Genomic DNA, 14,527 nt, shown 5'->3' with positions numbered 1-14,527 from the left:
AGCCTCGGGAAGACCACAGCGTTTGCAGCTGTGTGATGCCTCGGGGCCTTCGTGCCTGCGGGGACCCACTTCCTCCTTCTCCTGCTGAATTCCTCATTCCTCCAGCCTCAGCTCAGGCTCTACTCATCCTGGGATCCCTTCACCCCGGCAGGGCCGGAGGAACCCTCTTGTACGGCGCTCCCACAGCCTTGTTTCGGAAGTCAGGACACTGGACCCATTCGGGTCGCCCGTCGTCCTCCAGACGGGGAAGGTACCAAATGCATCTTTGTATCCTCAGCACCCAGCACAGGGCCCGCCTGGCCTCCAGGCGACAGGCAGGAGACCTGAGCGAGTGAGCCAGTGAGTGAGTGAGTAAGAGGGTGGTAAGTGAACGAACGACTGAATGACGAGGTGGGTAAATGAGCGAATGAGCTAGTGGGTGAATGAATGAGCGGGTGAACGAGTGGGCGGACGAGAGGGTGCGCGTGTGAATAAATGAATGAATGACTGAGTGGGTTGCCTGAGTGAGGGCAGGTGGGGACTGAACGAGTGGGCGAGGGTGCCGGCAGCGAACAGGCGGGCTAGAGCGGCGGACGCGGGAAGGCTGAGCGCGCAACCGGACCGCGCCACCTGCCCTACCCGGGAGTGGGCGGGACGGGGCGGGGCGGGGCGAGGCGAGGCGAGGACGGGAGTGGGCGTGGCGAGGTCGGGCGTGGGCGCGGCAGGCCCTGGAGGGCGGGGATAAGCTGGGAGTGGGCGTGGTAGGCCCGGGTGTGGGCGGGGCGAGGCCAGCCAGAGCCCTGGCGGGCGCGGAGGAAGTCACGTGGCGCGCACTCACATGACTGGCGGCGCGATGGACCCGATACCCGCGGCGCCAGCAGCTGCAGCGGCTGAGCCGGAGGCAGACGAGGAGGCGGACCCGCTGGCGGCAGGTATGGCAGGCACCCACCGGGCCCCGCGCTGCTCCGGCCAGCGCCCCCCGAGACGCTGAGGCCTTCGGTACTCTTCCTGTCGGCGGGCGGCCCGCGCCTCGCCGGGTCCCCCCCTCCCACTCCCGCGTCCACGCCCAGGAGGGCGCGTGGCCGCGCGGCCCAGAGCCGGAGCACCTGTCCGGGTTTGCGCCTCGCCGCGCGCTTCTGCCCGCGTCTCCCCGGGACTGTCCGGGTCCCTGGGGGCCGCAGGGCCCACCCGCCCCGCGCTTCCTGCTTGCCGGCCTGCCCGCCGCGTTGGGCGCAGTCCCAGGACCTGCCGGGTCTTGGCAAGAACTCTGGTCGCTCAAGACTTCAGTGTTCTCGAACGCCGGCCCTTCGTGTTTCTCCTTGAGTGCTTTTCTTAGCGGATGAGCGTGAGGCGTGCGTTTTCTAGGATGTCCCTGTTTAAAATGGTACCCCCTCTAGTCCTCTAACTGGAGGATAGATGAAGGTGGGTGTTGGTGTGAGTTACTGCTGCTTCTTGGGGGGTGGCGCGGGCCCAAGGTTGGAAGCTGCGGCTGGGCCGTCTGGCGAGGTGTCCCTGAGGAGGCCATGCTTAGAGTTCTGGAGGGCTGCTAGACACTGGATTCATTAGGGAGAAAAAGAGGCAGAAGTGGAGTGAAGCTGCTGGGGGCACGGGTGGCGTTGCGCCGGATTGACCCCGTTGGCCTGAAGTCCCTTGGTGAGTCTGCGTCTCGGGAGCGGTCCCCACCCCGCCACCCACATTGGTCTTTAGTTACTTTTCCTTTCTCATGTAGCTGTGTAAGGAGGCTCTTGCTCGTGGTTAGAACACTGCGTTCATGAGGTCACACGTTCGAGCCCAGGTGGGCCAGTCAGGTGGGCCAGTTGGCCCTCCTGTACCAGGGCCGCACGCTGGGCTCCCAGTGTTTGGGTGGGAATGGTTCTTCCCCCGAGGATTGTAAAGCAGCTCAGAGTTCCTGGATGTGATGGTTACTCAGGGGTCTCTTTGCAGGTACAGGGGCAGCCCTGACTTTCCTGCAGGGCTCACCCCCTGGCTGCTATTGTGGTATCATCTACCACAGCTCTCCGAGACTGGCAGCGGGCCTTCCTTGGGGCCCTGGTGATTTTATTAGCCATCCTGGATGGCAGGTGAAATGGTAGAGGAAAAAAACCCCCAAAACCCCACAACCCAGAGGCAAGTGACTTGTCCACCGTGGGCAGTGTTAAGGGGGCATGTCGTGGTGTGGGTGGTGTTTGGAGGGGCTGGAGTCAGAAAATACAAGTCTTTGAGAATGAATTTTGTCCACAGATGATATATGTATCTCTCATGCTTTAGCAAAAGTTTATTTTTGACTGTTGAAGAAGCAGTGGCTTATGGGTATACAGCGAATTTCCTCTTCTCTGGTGTTCTGTCCACACAGCCAGAGCCCACCGTTAGTGTTAATTGTGGGGATCGCAGGGGTCTAGGTCTTTGTAGTAGCTTTGGGATTGTCAGAAAAAATTGTGTTCACTGTGGTTTTCAGCCTCAAGCGTCTTTTATATCATATTCTAATCCCTGGAAGCTTAAGCTATAAATGATAACTCCCTCCTGACAAATTGAACTTTCAATTGTGCAGTACGTGGACAAACACCCAGAACATTATAGATTAAAGTCTCACCCCATTTGTGATCACCTCCTCTTACCAGTTTGGGATGCATCCTTTCATCGCTCTTTTCGTGTCTTATACATACGTGTACTCAGACAACGTACACCTCCTTGTGTGCTGTGCCCGTGTTTCCCTAGTGTAGTGTATTAGTTTTCTACTGCTGCTGTAACAAATTACCACAAACAGAGTGGCTTAAACAGCAAAAATTTATCATCTTACAGTTCTGGAGGTCAGTAGCCCCAAACAGGGTTCCCTGGGCTAAAATCCAACTGTGGACAGGGCTGCGTTCCCTCTGGAGGCCCTCGGGGAGAAGGCGTTTCTAGACCTTTTCCAGCTCCCAGATGCCTTCCGCATTCCTTGCCGGAGGATCCCCTTGCTCCAGCTACCGCGGGCCACACCCTTCTTGTCCTGTCACCTCTGATTCTCTTTCTTTTGTTCACTTCCTCCACTTTGAAGGACACATTACATTGAAGGAAGCATTACATTGGGCCTACCTGCTAATCCACATCCTTTGCCCTCCTTTCACAGTCAGCTCATTAGCAGCCTAAACTTTATCTACACCTTTAATTCCCCTTTACTGTGGAATCTAACAGCTTCACACGTTCCAGGGCTTAGGATGCGAGTACCTTTAGGGGCCATTATTCTGCCTTAGATACCCGTGAGGAGTGGAATTGCTGGGTCATAGGGTTGCATATTTTTTGTTTTAACAAATCCTTACAAATTATCCTTTCTGGTGGCTATTACCAATTTATACCGGTAACAGCAGTGCATCTTTTCCCCATAACCTCATCACCATTTCATACCATTTTTTTAAAAAACTCCCTTCAACATTAGAGAAATTAAGAACGTGTTTTATTTTTGTTTTAATTTCTATTTCTTCGATTATCAGTGAGGTTTAGTTTCTTATTATACTTTGCCCTTGTATGGCCTTCTGAACCGATTGTTCTTATTTTTTGCCCATTGTCTTAAGGGATTGTCTTTTTTTCTTTGATTTTTAGCAGTTCTTTTTGTATTTTGGACATAAACCTGTGGTGGGTTTTATATTAAAATCATTAACTATCAAAATATCTGACTGGACACTCTGTTTTCTGACTGTGCAGCATGAGAGTTTATTTCAGGTTACAGAGCTCAATGATTGTGCCTTAGAGTGACAGAGAATGAGGATGATGTGTGCTTGATTGTCTAATCTGATTTTTGCGATTGCATCATACACGGATAAAAAAAATATAGACAGATTACCACTGTGTATCCCAGCCCTGCTTTCCTACAACCCTGCGGACCTAAAGTTGGTTTTTATTTATTGATTTATTTATTTATTGGCCACTCTGTGCGGTTTGGGGGATCTTTGTTCCCTGACCAGGGATTGAACCCGAGCCCTTGGCAGTGCAAGTGCCTCATCCTAACCACTGGACCGCCAGGGAAGTCCCCTAAACTTGGTTGTTAGAACAAGGGAGAATCATCTTCACTTCCATTGGAGCGCCTCATTGGACGGTACTCCATACATCCCATTCGGTTAGGAAGCTCTGAGCCGTTTGTCTTCCCAAACCTCTGGCTGCCTCCTGGTTTTCTATGGGGTCAGGCCTGAACTCTGCTCATCCTCTGAGCGCCTCCATGACCGGCCGCACCCTCTCTGCACGCCTGCGCGGTTTCCACGCCCCTGTGCTCCCGCCACCACCCTCGCTGCTGCTGCTCTGCCTGTACACATCTGTTAGGCAAGTCATGAGCTGTCACTTGAGATGTGTGCATTTGACGGATTAAATTATACCCTTAAAGTACCATCTGCATTGGGGCAAAACACTTTCCCGTGGCAAAACACCATTTCCCGGGGGAAACGTGGAAATCCCCCACATTTCCGTTGTCAACTCCTGACCGGCAGAAACCATTATTTTTCTTTACATCCTAGTATCTAGAATAGTGTCTGCTTTGTGGAAAGGGCTCTGATGTTGGAAAAGAATTAGTGTTTTTTCCCCCCCCGTGACATGCGGGATCTTAGTCCCCCGACCAGGGATCGAACCTGGGCCTCCTGCAGTGGAAGCTCGGAGTCCTAACCACTGGACCACCAGCGAAGCCCTAGAATTACATTTTTATTGTCAGTGTTTTTTAGGATAGGGTCACATTTTAGTTTGGTAACAATGGTAGCTATGCAGATATTATTTAAATTGGTGTTAATGGTCTTTGAGCTCCATCTCTTTCTCCCTTTCACACACACACACACACACACACACACACACACACACACAATTTGCAAGGTAAAAGGTGTACATTTGAAGAAAGAGGAACTGAATCACTATTACACAGAACACGTTTTGCCAGAATTTGTGGTTAGCAAGAAAGTGATGTGTTCCGGGTTGGGGAATTCTGTTTTGGTTTATTTTTTCCTTCCTAAGAAAAATGCACCAGAAAAGAGATGTCTGGCCTGCGGTGTGCTGGGGTGACGGGGAGGGGCTGGAGTGGTGAGTTGCTGGAGAGATGTGAGCCGCCTTCTGTGGCCCGCAGTGCATGTTAAGAGGAGCTGCCCTCGTGGTTAGAACCTGGGGCAAGTGAGCAGACAGGCAGCCCGGACCCTCGGGAATTCGAAGAGCTCGACCCTTGACCACGCACGTTACCCTCTGAAGGACTGTAGTGCTTTCATCCTTTGAACGTTTTTGTTGTAGAATCATTAAGAAGTCATAGCCAGACTTGGGGTAGACGTTCTTGGTGAAGGTACCAATATTAAAACCTCACGTGGGACAGGCGGGCGCAGGAGGGCCCCAGACATGACCTGTGAGTTGAGCTCTAGGGGAAGCTGAGGCCACACTTGGCCCTATTTCCTGCTGGCCAGGTTGTAGGAGGACACACGTGTCCTTGGGGTGTGTGGATAGGCATGTTGGCGGGGGCGGTGGGGGGTCCTTCAGCACTCTTAACGCAATTTGGAGTGTGTGTGCTAAGGAAAAGGAAAGGGAAATTGCACGATTGATGAATTCCAGGGAGGCGTGGTAGGGACTGGAGACACATCTCTGAGAAGTACATTGACGTGATTTTCCGACAGTCTTCAACCTGATTGGTGCCAGTGAAGCTCTCTCCGACAAGTCTTATGAGTGGACCATAAGCAGAGCAGTAAAGTTTCATGTGGTATGTGATTTGGCACTTCGAGGAGATGTTGCTGTACAAGTAAGATAAGCGCAAATACGAACGTCTTGTAAAAGGGAGCTCACGGGTGAGCTCGCAGCTGCTCTGTTTAGCATGTTTCCTTTTTTCCTCTGCACACGCTTTTGGTACAGTTAACCTCAGGGTGTATTTACGTTTGGTTTGTTAGTCCGTTCGTTTCACTTAGCGTTAGTCTACGCCACCAAGAAGTTTTCATAATTCTCTGTTTGACGTCTGTGTAGTAATGAATCCAGGAATGTACGTTTGTGCTTTTAAAGTGCTAACGTCGTAAAATTTGATCCTTTACGTTGGATCAATATTAAAAAAATGTCCTGATGCTTGCACTTGGTAAACAGAGTTTCTCTCCTGCTAAACTAGTTCCCCAGCCTAGAGGTGACCGCTGCTGTCAGCTGTGCGTGTTGAATCACAGTTTTAAGCTCAGTTGTTAGGCTTTGAGAGCCAGGGAGACGTCCTTAGGTGATCTCTGCCATGTCCTGTTAAGACCTTTTGCGAATACAAGTACCGAGTCCCAGCACCCTCCACTGAGGATGTTGAAAGAAGCCAGAGGAAATGCATACCACGAGACTCCTCTTATATTAAGTTCAAAGCCATGCAGAATTAGACTCTGCTGTGTGGGTTAGAATTAGACTCTGCTTACGCAGGTGATGAAAGTATAAATGAAGAGCAGGTGAAATGGCGTGAAAATGGGGCTGTGGTCGCCTCCGATAGGAGAAAGGAGGGTCTGCGGTCGCCTCCAATAGGAGAAAGGAGGGTCTGCGAGGTACAGGTCATGGGGGCTTCCAAGATCCCAGCCATCTTTTAATTTTTGACCTGGATAGTGGTTCCACATGTGTTTGATACATAGTTTTGTTAAACTGTCCATAGACATTTTATACGTGTGTGTGTGTGTGTGTGTGTCTATTTCACAGTAGAAAATGTTGGGGGAAAACCCAGTGTGTCCCAGATCCTGAGACATTAAGCGGACTTGCTAACAGCACAGTTTGACAAGCAAAGGTGGGTGCTGGGGACCTCGTTTTAAAACAGTTTTGTGGGAGTGTTGGTCTCCCTTAGTTTTCACTCTCGAGTTAATATTGGAGGTGTATTTATAATGAAATGCATGTTTTGTTGAATTGACATCCACTCCTAATCTCCCTGGCTCCGCTGTGTCCGATGTCTGTGTCTGGGTATTATTGGCGCTGGCCCGGCCCGCTGGCGAGTCCAGGTGTTCCAGTGGTCCCTGGGACCAGCAGGAAGGAGGACCGAGACCCCAGGGCCGCTGGCATCTGTGTGGCAGCGGGAGGGATGTCTGGGAAAGTCACCTGCTGTTGAAAGTATGCAACTCTGGCAGAGGCCATCTGCTGAGACAAGAGTCAGGTGATACTCCTGACTTAGCACAGTTAATTATCTTCAGAACAGTAATTTCACCTCCCAGCTCCGGAGAAGTTCCAGTCCAGGCCGGGGGTGCAGGGATTTTCCAAGAACTGGCCACTCACTGCTGGGGTTTCGCACGAAAGGGAGATTTGAAATTGCGTTATCAGCTCTTCAGGACCCGAGGACGGTCTGTACGTGGGCGTGGGCGGGTCTTTATCTCGTGATGGCTTCTGCACACTGAGTGTCCTTAGGACGGACGGTGACGTAGGGAGTCTGGTGGGAGTTTCTGCAAGAGGCTATAGTTTGCCTCTGCCCCGTGGAAGGGGCCTGTTTCCCCGAGAGGGTCTCTGCTGGGCGCACAGAGTACCCCATCCTCTGCCCCCTTGCTGGGAGGGAGTTGTTTTGGGCCTTTGCAGAGCAGAGCGGTAGCGTTGTGTGGTAGCTGTGATGACTAAGCCTTTCAGAGCACCTGCTGTGTGCCAGAGGCCCTTCCTCGTGCCTGACGTGTAAAGCAACTTAATCCTCTCAGTAATGCTAGGAGGCGAGGCGTCGCCCCACCCCTACTTTACAGATGGGGAAACCGAGGCACGCAGAGGCCGTAAGTTGCCCGGCACCTACAGCTAGTGGATGGCGGAGGTGGAGCGCCGTCCGGCGCGGCTCCGGCCCCCGGTGGGAGGGCTGCCCCGCGGACCCCTTTCAGGACCCCGTCTGGAGGCTTCGCTCCTGACTGCTGTAGCCAGTGCCTCCCGGACGGAGACCCTTCTGTCGTCAGGGGGTTTTTCCGAGGGGAGAGGTGGCTCCGTGAGCCTGTGCTCGCAAAGGGCACCCGAGGCCCTCGTGAGGCGTCGCGCTCTCTCTCCAGAAAGGGAGCGTCAGTGCCGGGCAGCGGTGAGGGTGCGAGCTCGAGCCTCAGCCCTGCACCCCGTCTGCTGAGCGTCCCCAAGATCAGTCCCGGGAGCGGGGCGTCGGCCGGGGGCTCGTCTCCAGCTGGCTTGGGCGCGAAGGCTCTCAAGGAACAGATCGCGTCGCGTGTGTTGCGACCCACGGGCCGAGTTCCCCCACCTGTTTGAGATGCTCGGATCACCCTGGGTCACGGGTTTCCGAGTTCTGGGCAGACAGGCACTGCATGAGAGTCCAATCTTCATTGCCTGCAAACTGGGTCTCCACCATTTAGTGCAGAGGTTTCATTGTGGGGGGAAAACTGACTAACTAGTTTTCTTTCTGTGACATTTTTCACGGTTCCTAATTTGTTCATGCCAGTTTCCGAGGCCTTCCGTGTTCTGGTTGATTAATTGCATTCCTGGTCCTTTACCCCGCAGGCAGCTGGAAGGCAGGGGCCTTTTTTTAAAAAAAATTTAATTTTATTATTTATTTTTTATACAGCAGGTTCTTATTAGCTATCTATTTGATGCATATTAGTGTCTATATGTCAATCCCAATCTCCCAGTTCGTCCCACCCCCTGCTCCCTCCCCAGGCAGGGGCCTTGTCTCACTCCTTGTGACCCCTTCTGTGGATCAGTAAGTATCTGTTTAAACGGATTTAATCGTATGTCCCTTGGCTTGTACTGTCGGGTGATCGCTCGGAATTTTCTTAAAGGGACTGAGTGAGGCTGCGAACGCAGGTCCTCCATTTAGCCTCCGCTGGGATCGAGACACACTGAGCCTGCCAGATACTTTGGAGCGTGTTCACTTTCAGACGGAACCATCCAGGCCTGGGAGGAGGGTTTTTAAAAAAAGAAAACCAAAGCCAGATTGCATTTAGCTCAACAGAGATGAGTGTTCTTTGTGGAACTTTGAACTTCTACTTTGTGAGTTATTCCAAGATCTCCCGAGTTAGCTAAAGCAGTATTCTTTTTAAACTCTGGAAAAAGTCCCTGGGCCTCCCCACATAAAAACATTCCGGAAAGGAGAGACCTAAGAGGCTTTCCGAGGGAGAGACTCAATGAACCCTTTCAGAAGCAGGTTTGGTGAGATTCACGGAGAAGCAGGGGTCCCGTGGCTGCCCTGCGGGTTCCTTTTGCTCCAGGTTGAGTCAGAGGAAATCATCTGATAGGTGACTCCTTTCGGGACTGGGCTTCAGTCTCGTGACGTCCTGAGGAAACAAACCAGTGATTTCCCCCTCTCTTTGTGCCTTGGCCCCTCGACTCTCCCTCGGGAAGGAATGGCCACTTTCGGCCGGAGAAGCCCCATTTGTGTGAACGTGAGTGGTTCACGTCCCTGGAGGTCCCAGGGGCAGTTGGCGCTCTGGGGATTCCCAGCAGAGTTTAGGGAGTCACATGGCAGGGGACCCAGTGCTTGAGGGAGCCACGTCCCCTGGCCAGCAGTTCGTTCATTTGCTGTGTGGTTTCATCTGGGCACAGGTCCTGTAAAAACCAGCCGCGTGCTGGATGCCTTCACGCATAAACATGTATTTAACGTGCTTGTAGCCAGCCGGTAACGTAGACGGTGTTGTCCTCGTTTTAGAGAGGAGAAAACTGAGTGCAGGGAGGTGGGCGGCTCGTTCACAGCAGGCTTTGCGCTGAGACCCTCTGGCCCCTGGCCCAGGTGTGGGGTGTGCCTGCCCCTGCGCCTCTCCTCGTTGTGGGCCTCGAATGAGGCCCTGTGAGTTCAGGAGGCAACAGGGATCTGGTGTCATCGGGTAACCTGGTGCAAGTTCAGGCCCCACGTGTCACCTGACTCTGACCAGGCAGGCGGGCCATGCTGCCGGCTGGGCCTCCAGTTTTCACGTCTGTGAAATGGGGTCACAGTACCTACTTAGACTGCTTGTAGGACTCAAGAGGTGTTATATAAGCACCCGGAAGGTTCAGACACTGGTCGTGGCCCTTGCTGTAGTGGTGGTCGATACGGCACACAGCCGTCCAGGTGACCGTCTTCTTCCCCGCCTTTGAATTCATGGGAAGGGGTAGAAGAGGGGAGAAAGCACTTTATTCAGGGGAACCGGACTGGTTTCTTAGCTCTCAGTGGCTGCTTCCACTCCGACTGACTTGCAGCTTCAGGCCACCCCACGGAGGTCCACAGGGTCCTGAGTGTGGCCACTTGAAGTTTCTGTGGCAACATCACCAGCTCAGATTTTCTTACCTGTGCCTGAAACCCAACCAAAGGATGTCACAGGTGGATGGTATTTTCCCTTCTTAGCAGACACCTTCTTTAAGATTGCGAGCTGTGTTCCAGGCACAGTGCTGGGGTGGGAGGATACTTAGTTTGTATTCACCAGAGCTAGAGAGAAGAAGAGAAGGAATTCATAAAGCGTTCTGAAAGCTTTATTGAGATGCAGGTTTCACCCATTTCAAGGGTACAGTTCAGTGACTTTCAGTGTATTCCAGGAGTTCCGCAGCCTTCGCCACAATTGATCGTACAGCACTGTCATCATCCCGTACCCGTTAGTAGTCACTCCCCATACCCCCAACCCCCTCTTCCCCCAGCCTAGACCACCACTGCTCTTTCTGTCTCTGTAGATTTGCCTGTTCTGGAAATTTCATATAAATAGAACCATATAATTTGTGGTCCTTTGTGACTGGCTGTTTCACGCAGCGCAGCGTTTTCGAGGTTCATCCAGGCTGTAGCGCGGGTCAGTACTTCATTCCTTTCTGTGGCTGAAGGATATTTCGTTGTACGGATAATTCACATTGTACTTATCCATTCATCGGTCCACGGACATCTGGGCTGTTTCCGTGTTTTGGCTGTTATGACTAATGCTGACGTGAACATTCATATACAAGTCTCTGTGTGGGCATAGGGTTTCATTTTTCGTGGGTGTACACCTAGGGATGGAATCATTGGGTCACATGGTAACCCATGTTTAACCTTTTGAGGAACTGCCGGACTGTTTTGCAGCAACCTTTGAGGGTTCCAACTTCTCCACATCCTCACCAACACTTGTTATTGCCCTTTTGATTATATCCATCCCAGTGGGTGGAATCTCATGTGGTTGGTCATCTTTTCATGTGCTTGTTGGCCTTTTGTACATCTCCTTTGGAGAAATGTCTATTCAAATCCTTTGTCAATCTTTAAAATTAGGTAATTTGTCTTTTTTTTTCCGCGGTACGCGGGCCTCTCACTGCTGTGGCCTCTCCCGTTGCGGAGCACAGGCTCTGGACGCGCAGGCTCAGCAGCCATGGCTCATGGGCCCAGCCGCTCCGCGGCACGTGGGATCTTCCCGGACCGGGGCACGAACCCGCGTCCCCTGCATCGGCAGGCGGACTCTCAACCACTGCGCCACCAGGGAAGCCCGGTAATTTGTCTTTTTAAAAAACTTGAGTTATAAGAATTCTTTATGTATTTTAGACCCAAGTCCCTTATCAGATACACGGTTTACAGATGATTTCTCCATTTCTGTGGGTAGTCTTTTTACTTTCTTCATGGTATTTTTACAGCACACCAGTTTTTAATTTTGACGAAGTTCAGTTCATCTGTTTTGTTCTTCAGTTGATGCTTTTGGTGTCGTACCTAAGAAAGCTTTGCCTAACCCAAGGTCATAAAGATTTACTCCTATATTTTCTGCTGAGAGTTTTGTAGTTTTAGCTCTTACACTTAGGGCTGTGGTCCATTTGGAATGAGTTGTTGTGTATGGTGTGAGGAAGGGGTCTGGTGTCCTTCTGTGGCATTTGGAAACCCGGTTGTCCATCATAAAGAACTCTTGGGGTGCACGTGCTGTGTGCCACCCCTGTGCTAGGCAGTATTAGGGAATCAAAGCGCCCTGGAGGGGGTTATGGGGTGTGTGGGAGAAACCCGGGAACGCGATGGGTTAGGAAAGCTCAGCTATAGGGCGTCCGAGCCAGTCACGAGGGCAGGAAGGGGGCAGCGACTGCAGCTGGGGCTCGGGGGACACTTCACTGCTGAAGGGGTGTCTGAACTGAGCTTCGGAGGCTGGACGGGATTCAGTCTGGGAAGTCTCAGCTAATGAGTACCAGAGGGCTTGGAGGGACCTTAAGAGAGAGTTTATATCTTGCTTCAAGGTAAAAACAATTAAACCTTCGCAGGAAGGTGAAACACCTGCGTCTCTTGCTGTGTAGGTTGGTTACCCTCAAGGCACGTTACAGCTTTCTGTAATCAGGGGTTTTGCCTTCTATTCTTTGGGGGGATAAAAGGATATAGCTGTAACCTGGCAGAGAGGCCGTGAGGGGGGGTGTGGGAGGATGTCACCGCCAGCTTGACGGTGTCACTGCTCCAGGGCTCCGCGTGGCCGTGCGTGTTAACAGCTGTCCTGTGTGAGCAGCTCTTCCTTCTTGCTGCAGCTCACCGAGGCGTGGTTCCTGTCACTGGTGAGGCCTGAGTGCGACTTGCGTGGGTGGGGCGGGCATGGGGCTGTCACCCTGCCTAGGAGAACACAGTAGGCCTTCTTGCTGCTGCGAATTGGAGTCCTTCTTTCCATCCACAAATGCTCCTTGAGCGCTCACTGTGTGCCGGGCACTGTTGTTGATCGCTGGGATACTAACTGAACCATATAAACAGAAAGGCCTGCCCTCGAGGGGCTGATGTTCTCGTAGCGGGAGGTGGACGGTACTCGGCACACGCAGCGAGTCGTCGACGCACGGGGGCAGCTGGGGCGCAGGGCCGTTGTCCCTGAGGAAATGGCACTGAGAGTGAGTTTTGCACCAGGATTCGAAGGAGGTGGCCTGGTGGATTTCTGGGAGGAGAACCCTGGCAGAAGGGACGACAGGTGAAGGTGCCCGGGCCAGCAGCAGCGTGCTGCGTTCACGGGGCGGCCGGGCAGCTGGTGTGGCTGGAGAGGGGGGAGCAGGCGGGTGGGGGGTTTGCTGGCCGAGAAATGTGAAGGGGCGTTTTGGGGGGGCGGTGGTGGAGCTGGGGAAACCCCGCGTTCGGAGCTCTTCTGAGCGGTTGCCATTCTGGTCCTCAGTTAGGAAACTTTAGTTTTTTCTGTAATGCTGCCAGGAAACACGCACAGATCACTGAGGTGACTGCAGTAACTCCAAGGGGGTTTTCTGAAGAGAGTGCTGGTGAGGTAGTGTGGTTCACGTGGGGAGATAAAAGCCTTTTGGGAAGCGTCTGTGAGCAGGAAAAAAATGTGGAATTCTTTAGGAGTGGATTCTAAGGATAGAATAAAAAATAGGGCAAACATTTTGTGAACAGTGATATTCTTCATGCTGTTTTTAAGAGCAGAAGCAGTTAGGAGAACGGCTAAGTGATTTTAGTTCCGTATCTAAGTCATTATTCAGTCTTTACAGGTAATAGTCTTAATACCTTCGAAAATACGGAGCAGTGTTGTGAAAGGAGAGAACTCAAGGTAAAAATGGCAGATGAATTGCGACTGTATTCAAGAGTCAAGGGCCCAGCAGGGCGAGGAAAACCGGACGGAAAGAGTGAGTGTCGGCCAGCGCGGGAGGCAGCTGGAACCCCTGCTGCTGGGAGCGTAAACTGGCTCAGTTACTTGGAAAACTGGAATTATTTACTAAGCTGCACATACGAAACCCCAGGATCCAGTAATTTCACTCTCAGGAATGTACCGAACAGAAATGCGTACATGCGTCCACCGACGTGCCGCTGCTGGCGTGTTCGTAGCAGCAGCGTGTGAAGCTGCCCAGATGCCGCGTGGCCGCAGAATGAGTAAGCGGCCCCGGCTGATCACACCGCGGGATCCACAGCAAGAAAGTGGACCGTCTGTACCCCGTGAGCCACGCGGACGGGTTGTACACACCAGGAGTGCAGGAAGTCAGAAACAGAGGGACTCAGGGCTCGAGTCCACGTGTGTGGTGTCAGTAAAGAACCAGGCAGAGGCAACCTGTGGCTTTGGAAGTCTCTCCCCTGGGGAGAAGGGAGCGTGAGGGGTGCCCTCCTTTATCCAGGTGCTGTTACCCGGATGTGTAAATTCATTGAGCTGAACGGTTTTGAGATGTTCGCTTCTCTGTGAGCACGCTCTGTTTCAATATAAAAGGGTTTTAAAAGCCAGTGGGAAAAGAAAGGAATTGTATGTTTATTGTACATAATGGAACACAATGTTTGCATGGACTTCCTGGACACTTATGTAGAGAAAGTGCACAGACCTGCCTGGAAATCGTACCCATCAACTCTAGGGTAGTGGTTACTGTGGAAGAGGAAGAAGGGAGTCGGGAGGATGGTGTGCATGTGTAACATTTTGTTTATTAAAAATTCTTTTCAGCAAAAAATAGGGCACAGTGTCCTCTTTAGTGAAATCTTGGTGGATACATGGGTTCTGATATTTCCTGTATTTTCATGTATGTTTGAAGTATTTCACAACAAAAATACATGTATTTAAAAGGATAGGATTGAAGTGAAACAGTTTTCCTAGTGATTATCTGACTGGCTAGGAATTTAGGAGGTTTTTGCTTCTACAGAAAAGTTGAAGGAAACGTGGTCACGGAAGCTTGGAAACACGCTTGGTATTTGAAAATTGTGTCATATCACAACCCTGTACACGTGGAGGAGAGTGCACACAATGAACACGGATGTATATAGATTGCTGGGTTGGAGAGATTTTCTTTATTTCAAGATGTT

General features: G+C 51.9%; 1 protein-coding gene across 2 annotated transcripts in view; it reads left to right on the top strand.

Moving 5' to 3' along the window:
- Window positions 1-796: 796 nt before the first annotated feature.
- The window catches only part of SNX8 (sorting nexin 8), a gene marked incomplete at its 5' end in the record, with an annotated part of 39,549 nt that continues 25,818 nt past the window's right edge, over window positions 797-14,527 (top strand). The window contains one exon of one of the 2 annotated variants that reach the window (XM_082670918.1): window positions 797-911. In XM_082670918.1, coding sequence (XP_082527044.1) covers window positions 818-911 — 94 coding nt within the window. The remainder of the gene's footprint in view (window positions 912-14,527) is intronic. The other variant, XM_082670917.1, reaches the window with a different exon arrangement.

The sequence above is a fragment of the Grampus griseus genome, assembly GCF_964374135.1.
Source record: "Grampus griseus genome assembly, chromosome: 14".
In the NCBI taxonomy this organism is placed as follows: Eukaryota; Metazoa; Chordata; class Mammalia; order Artiodactyla; family Delphinidae; genus Grampus; species Grampus griseus.
This window is presented reverse-complemented; position numbering and strand designations above follow the sequence as displayed.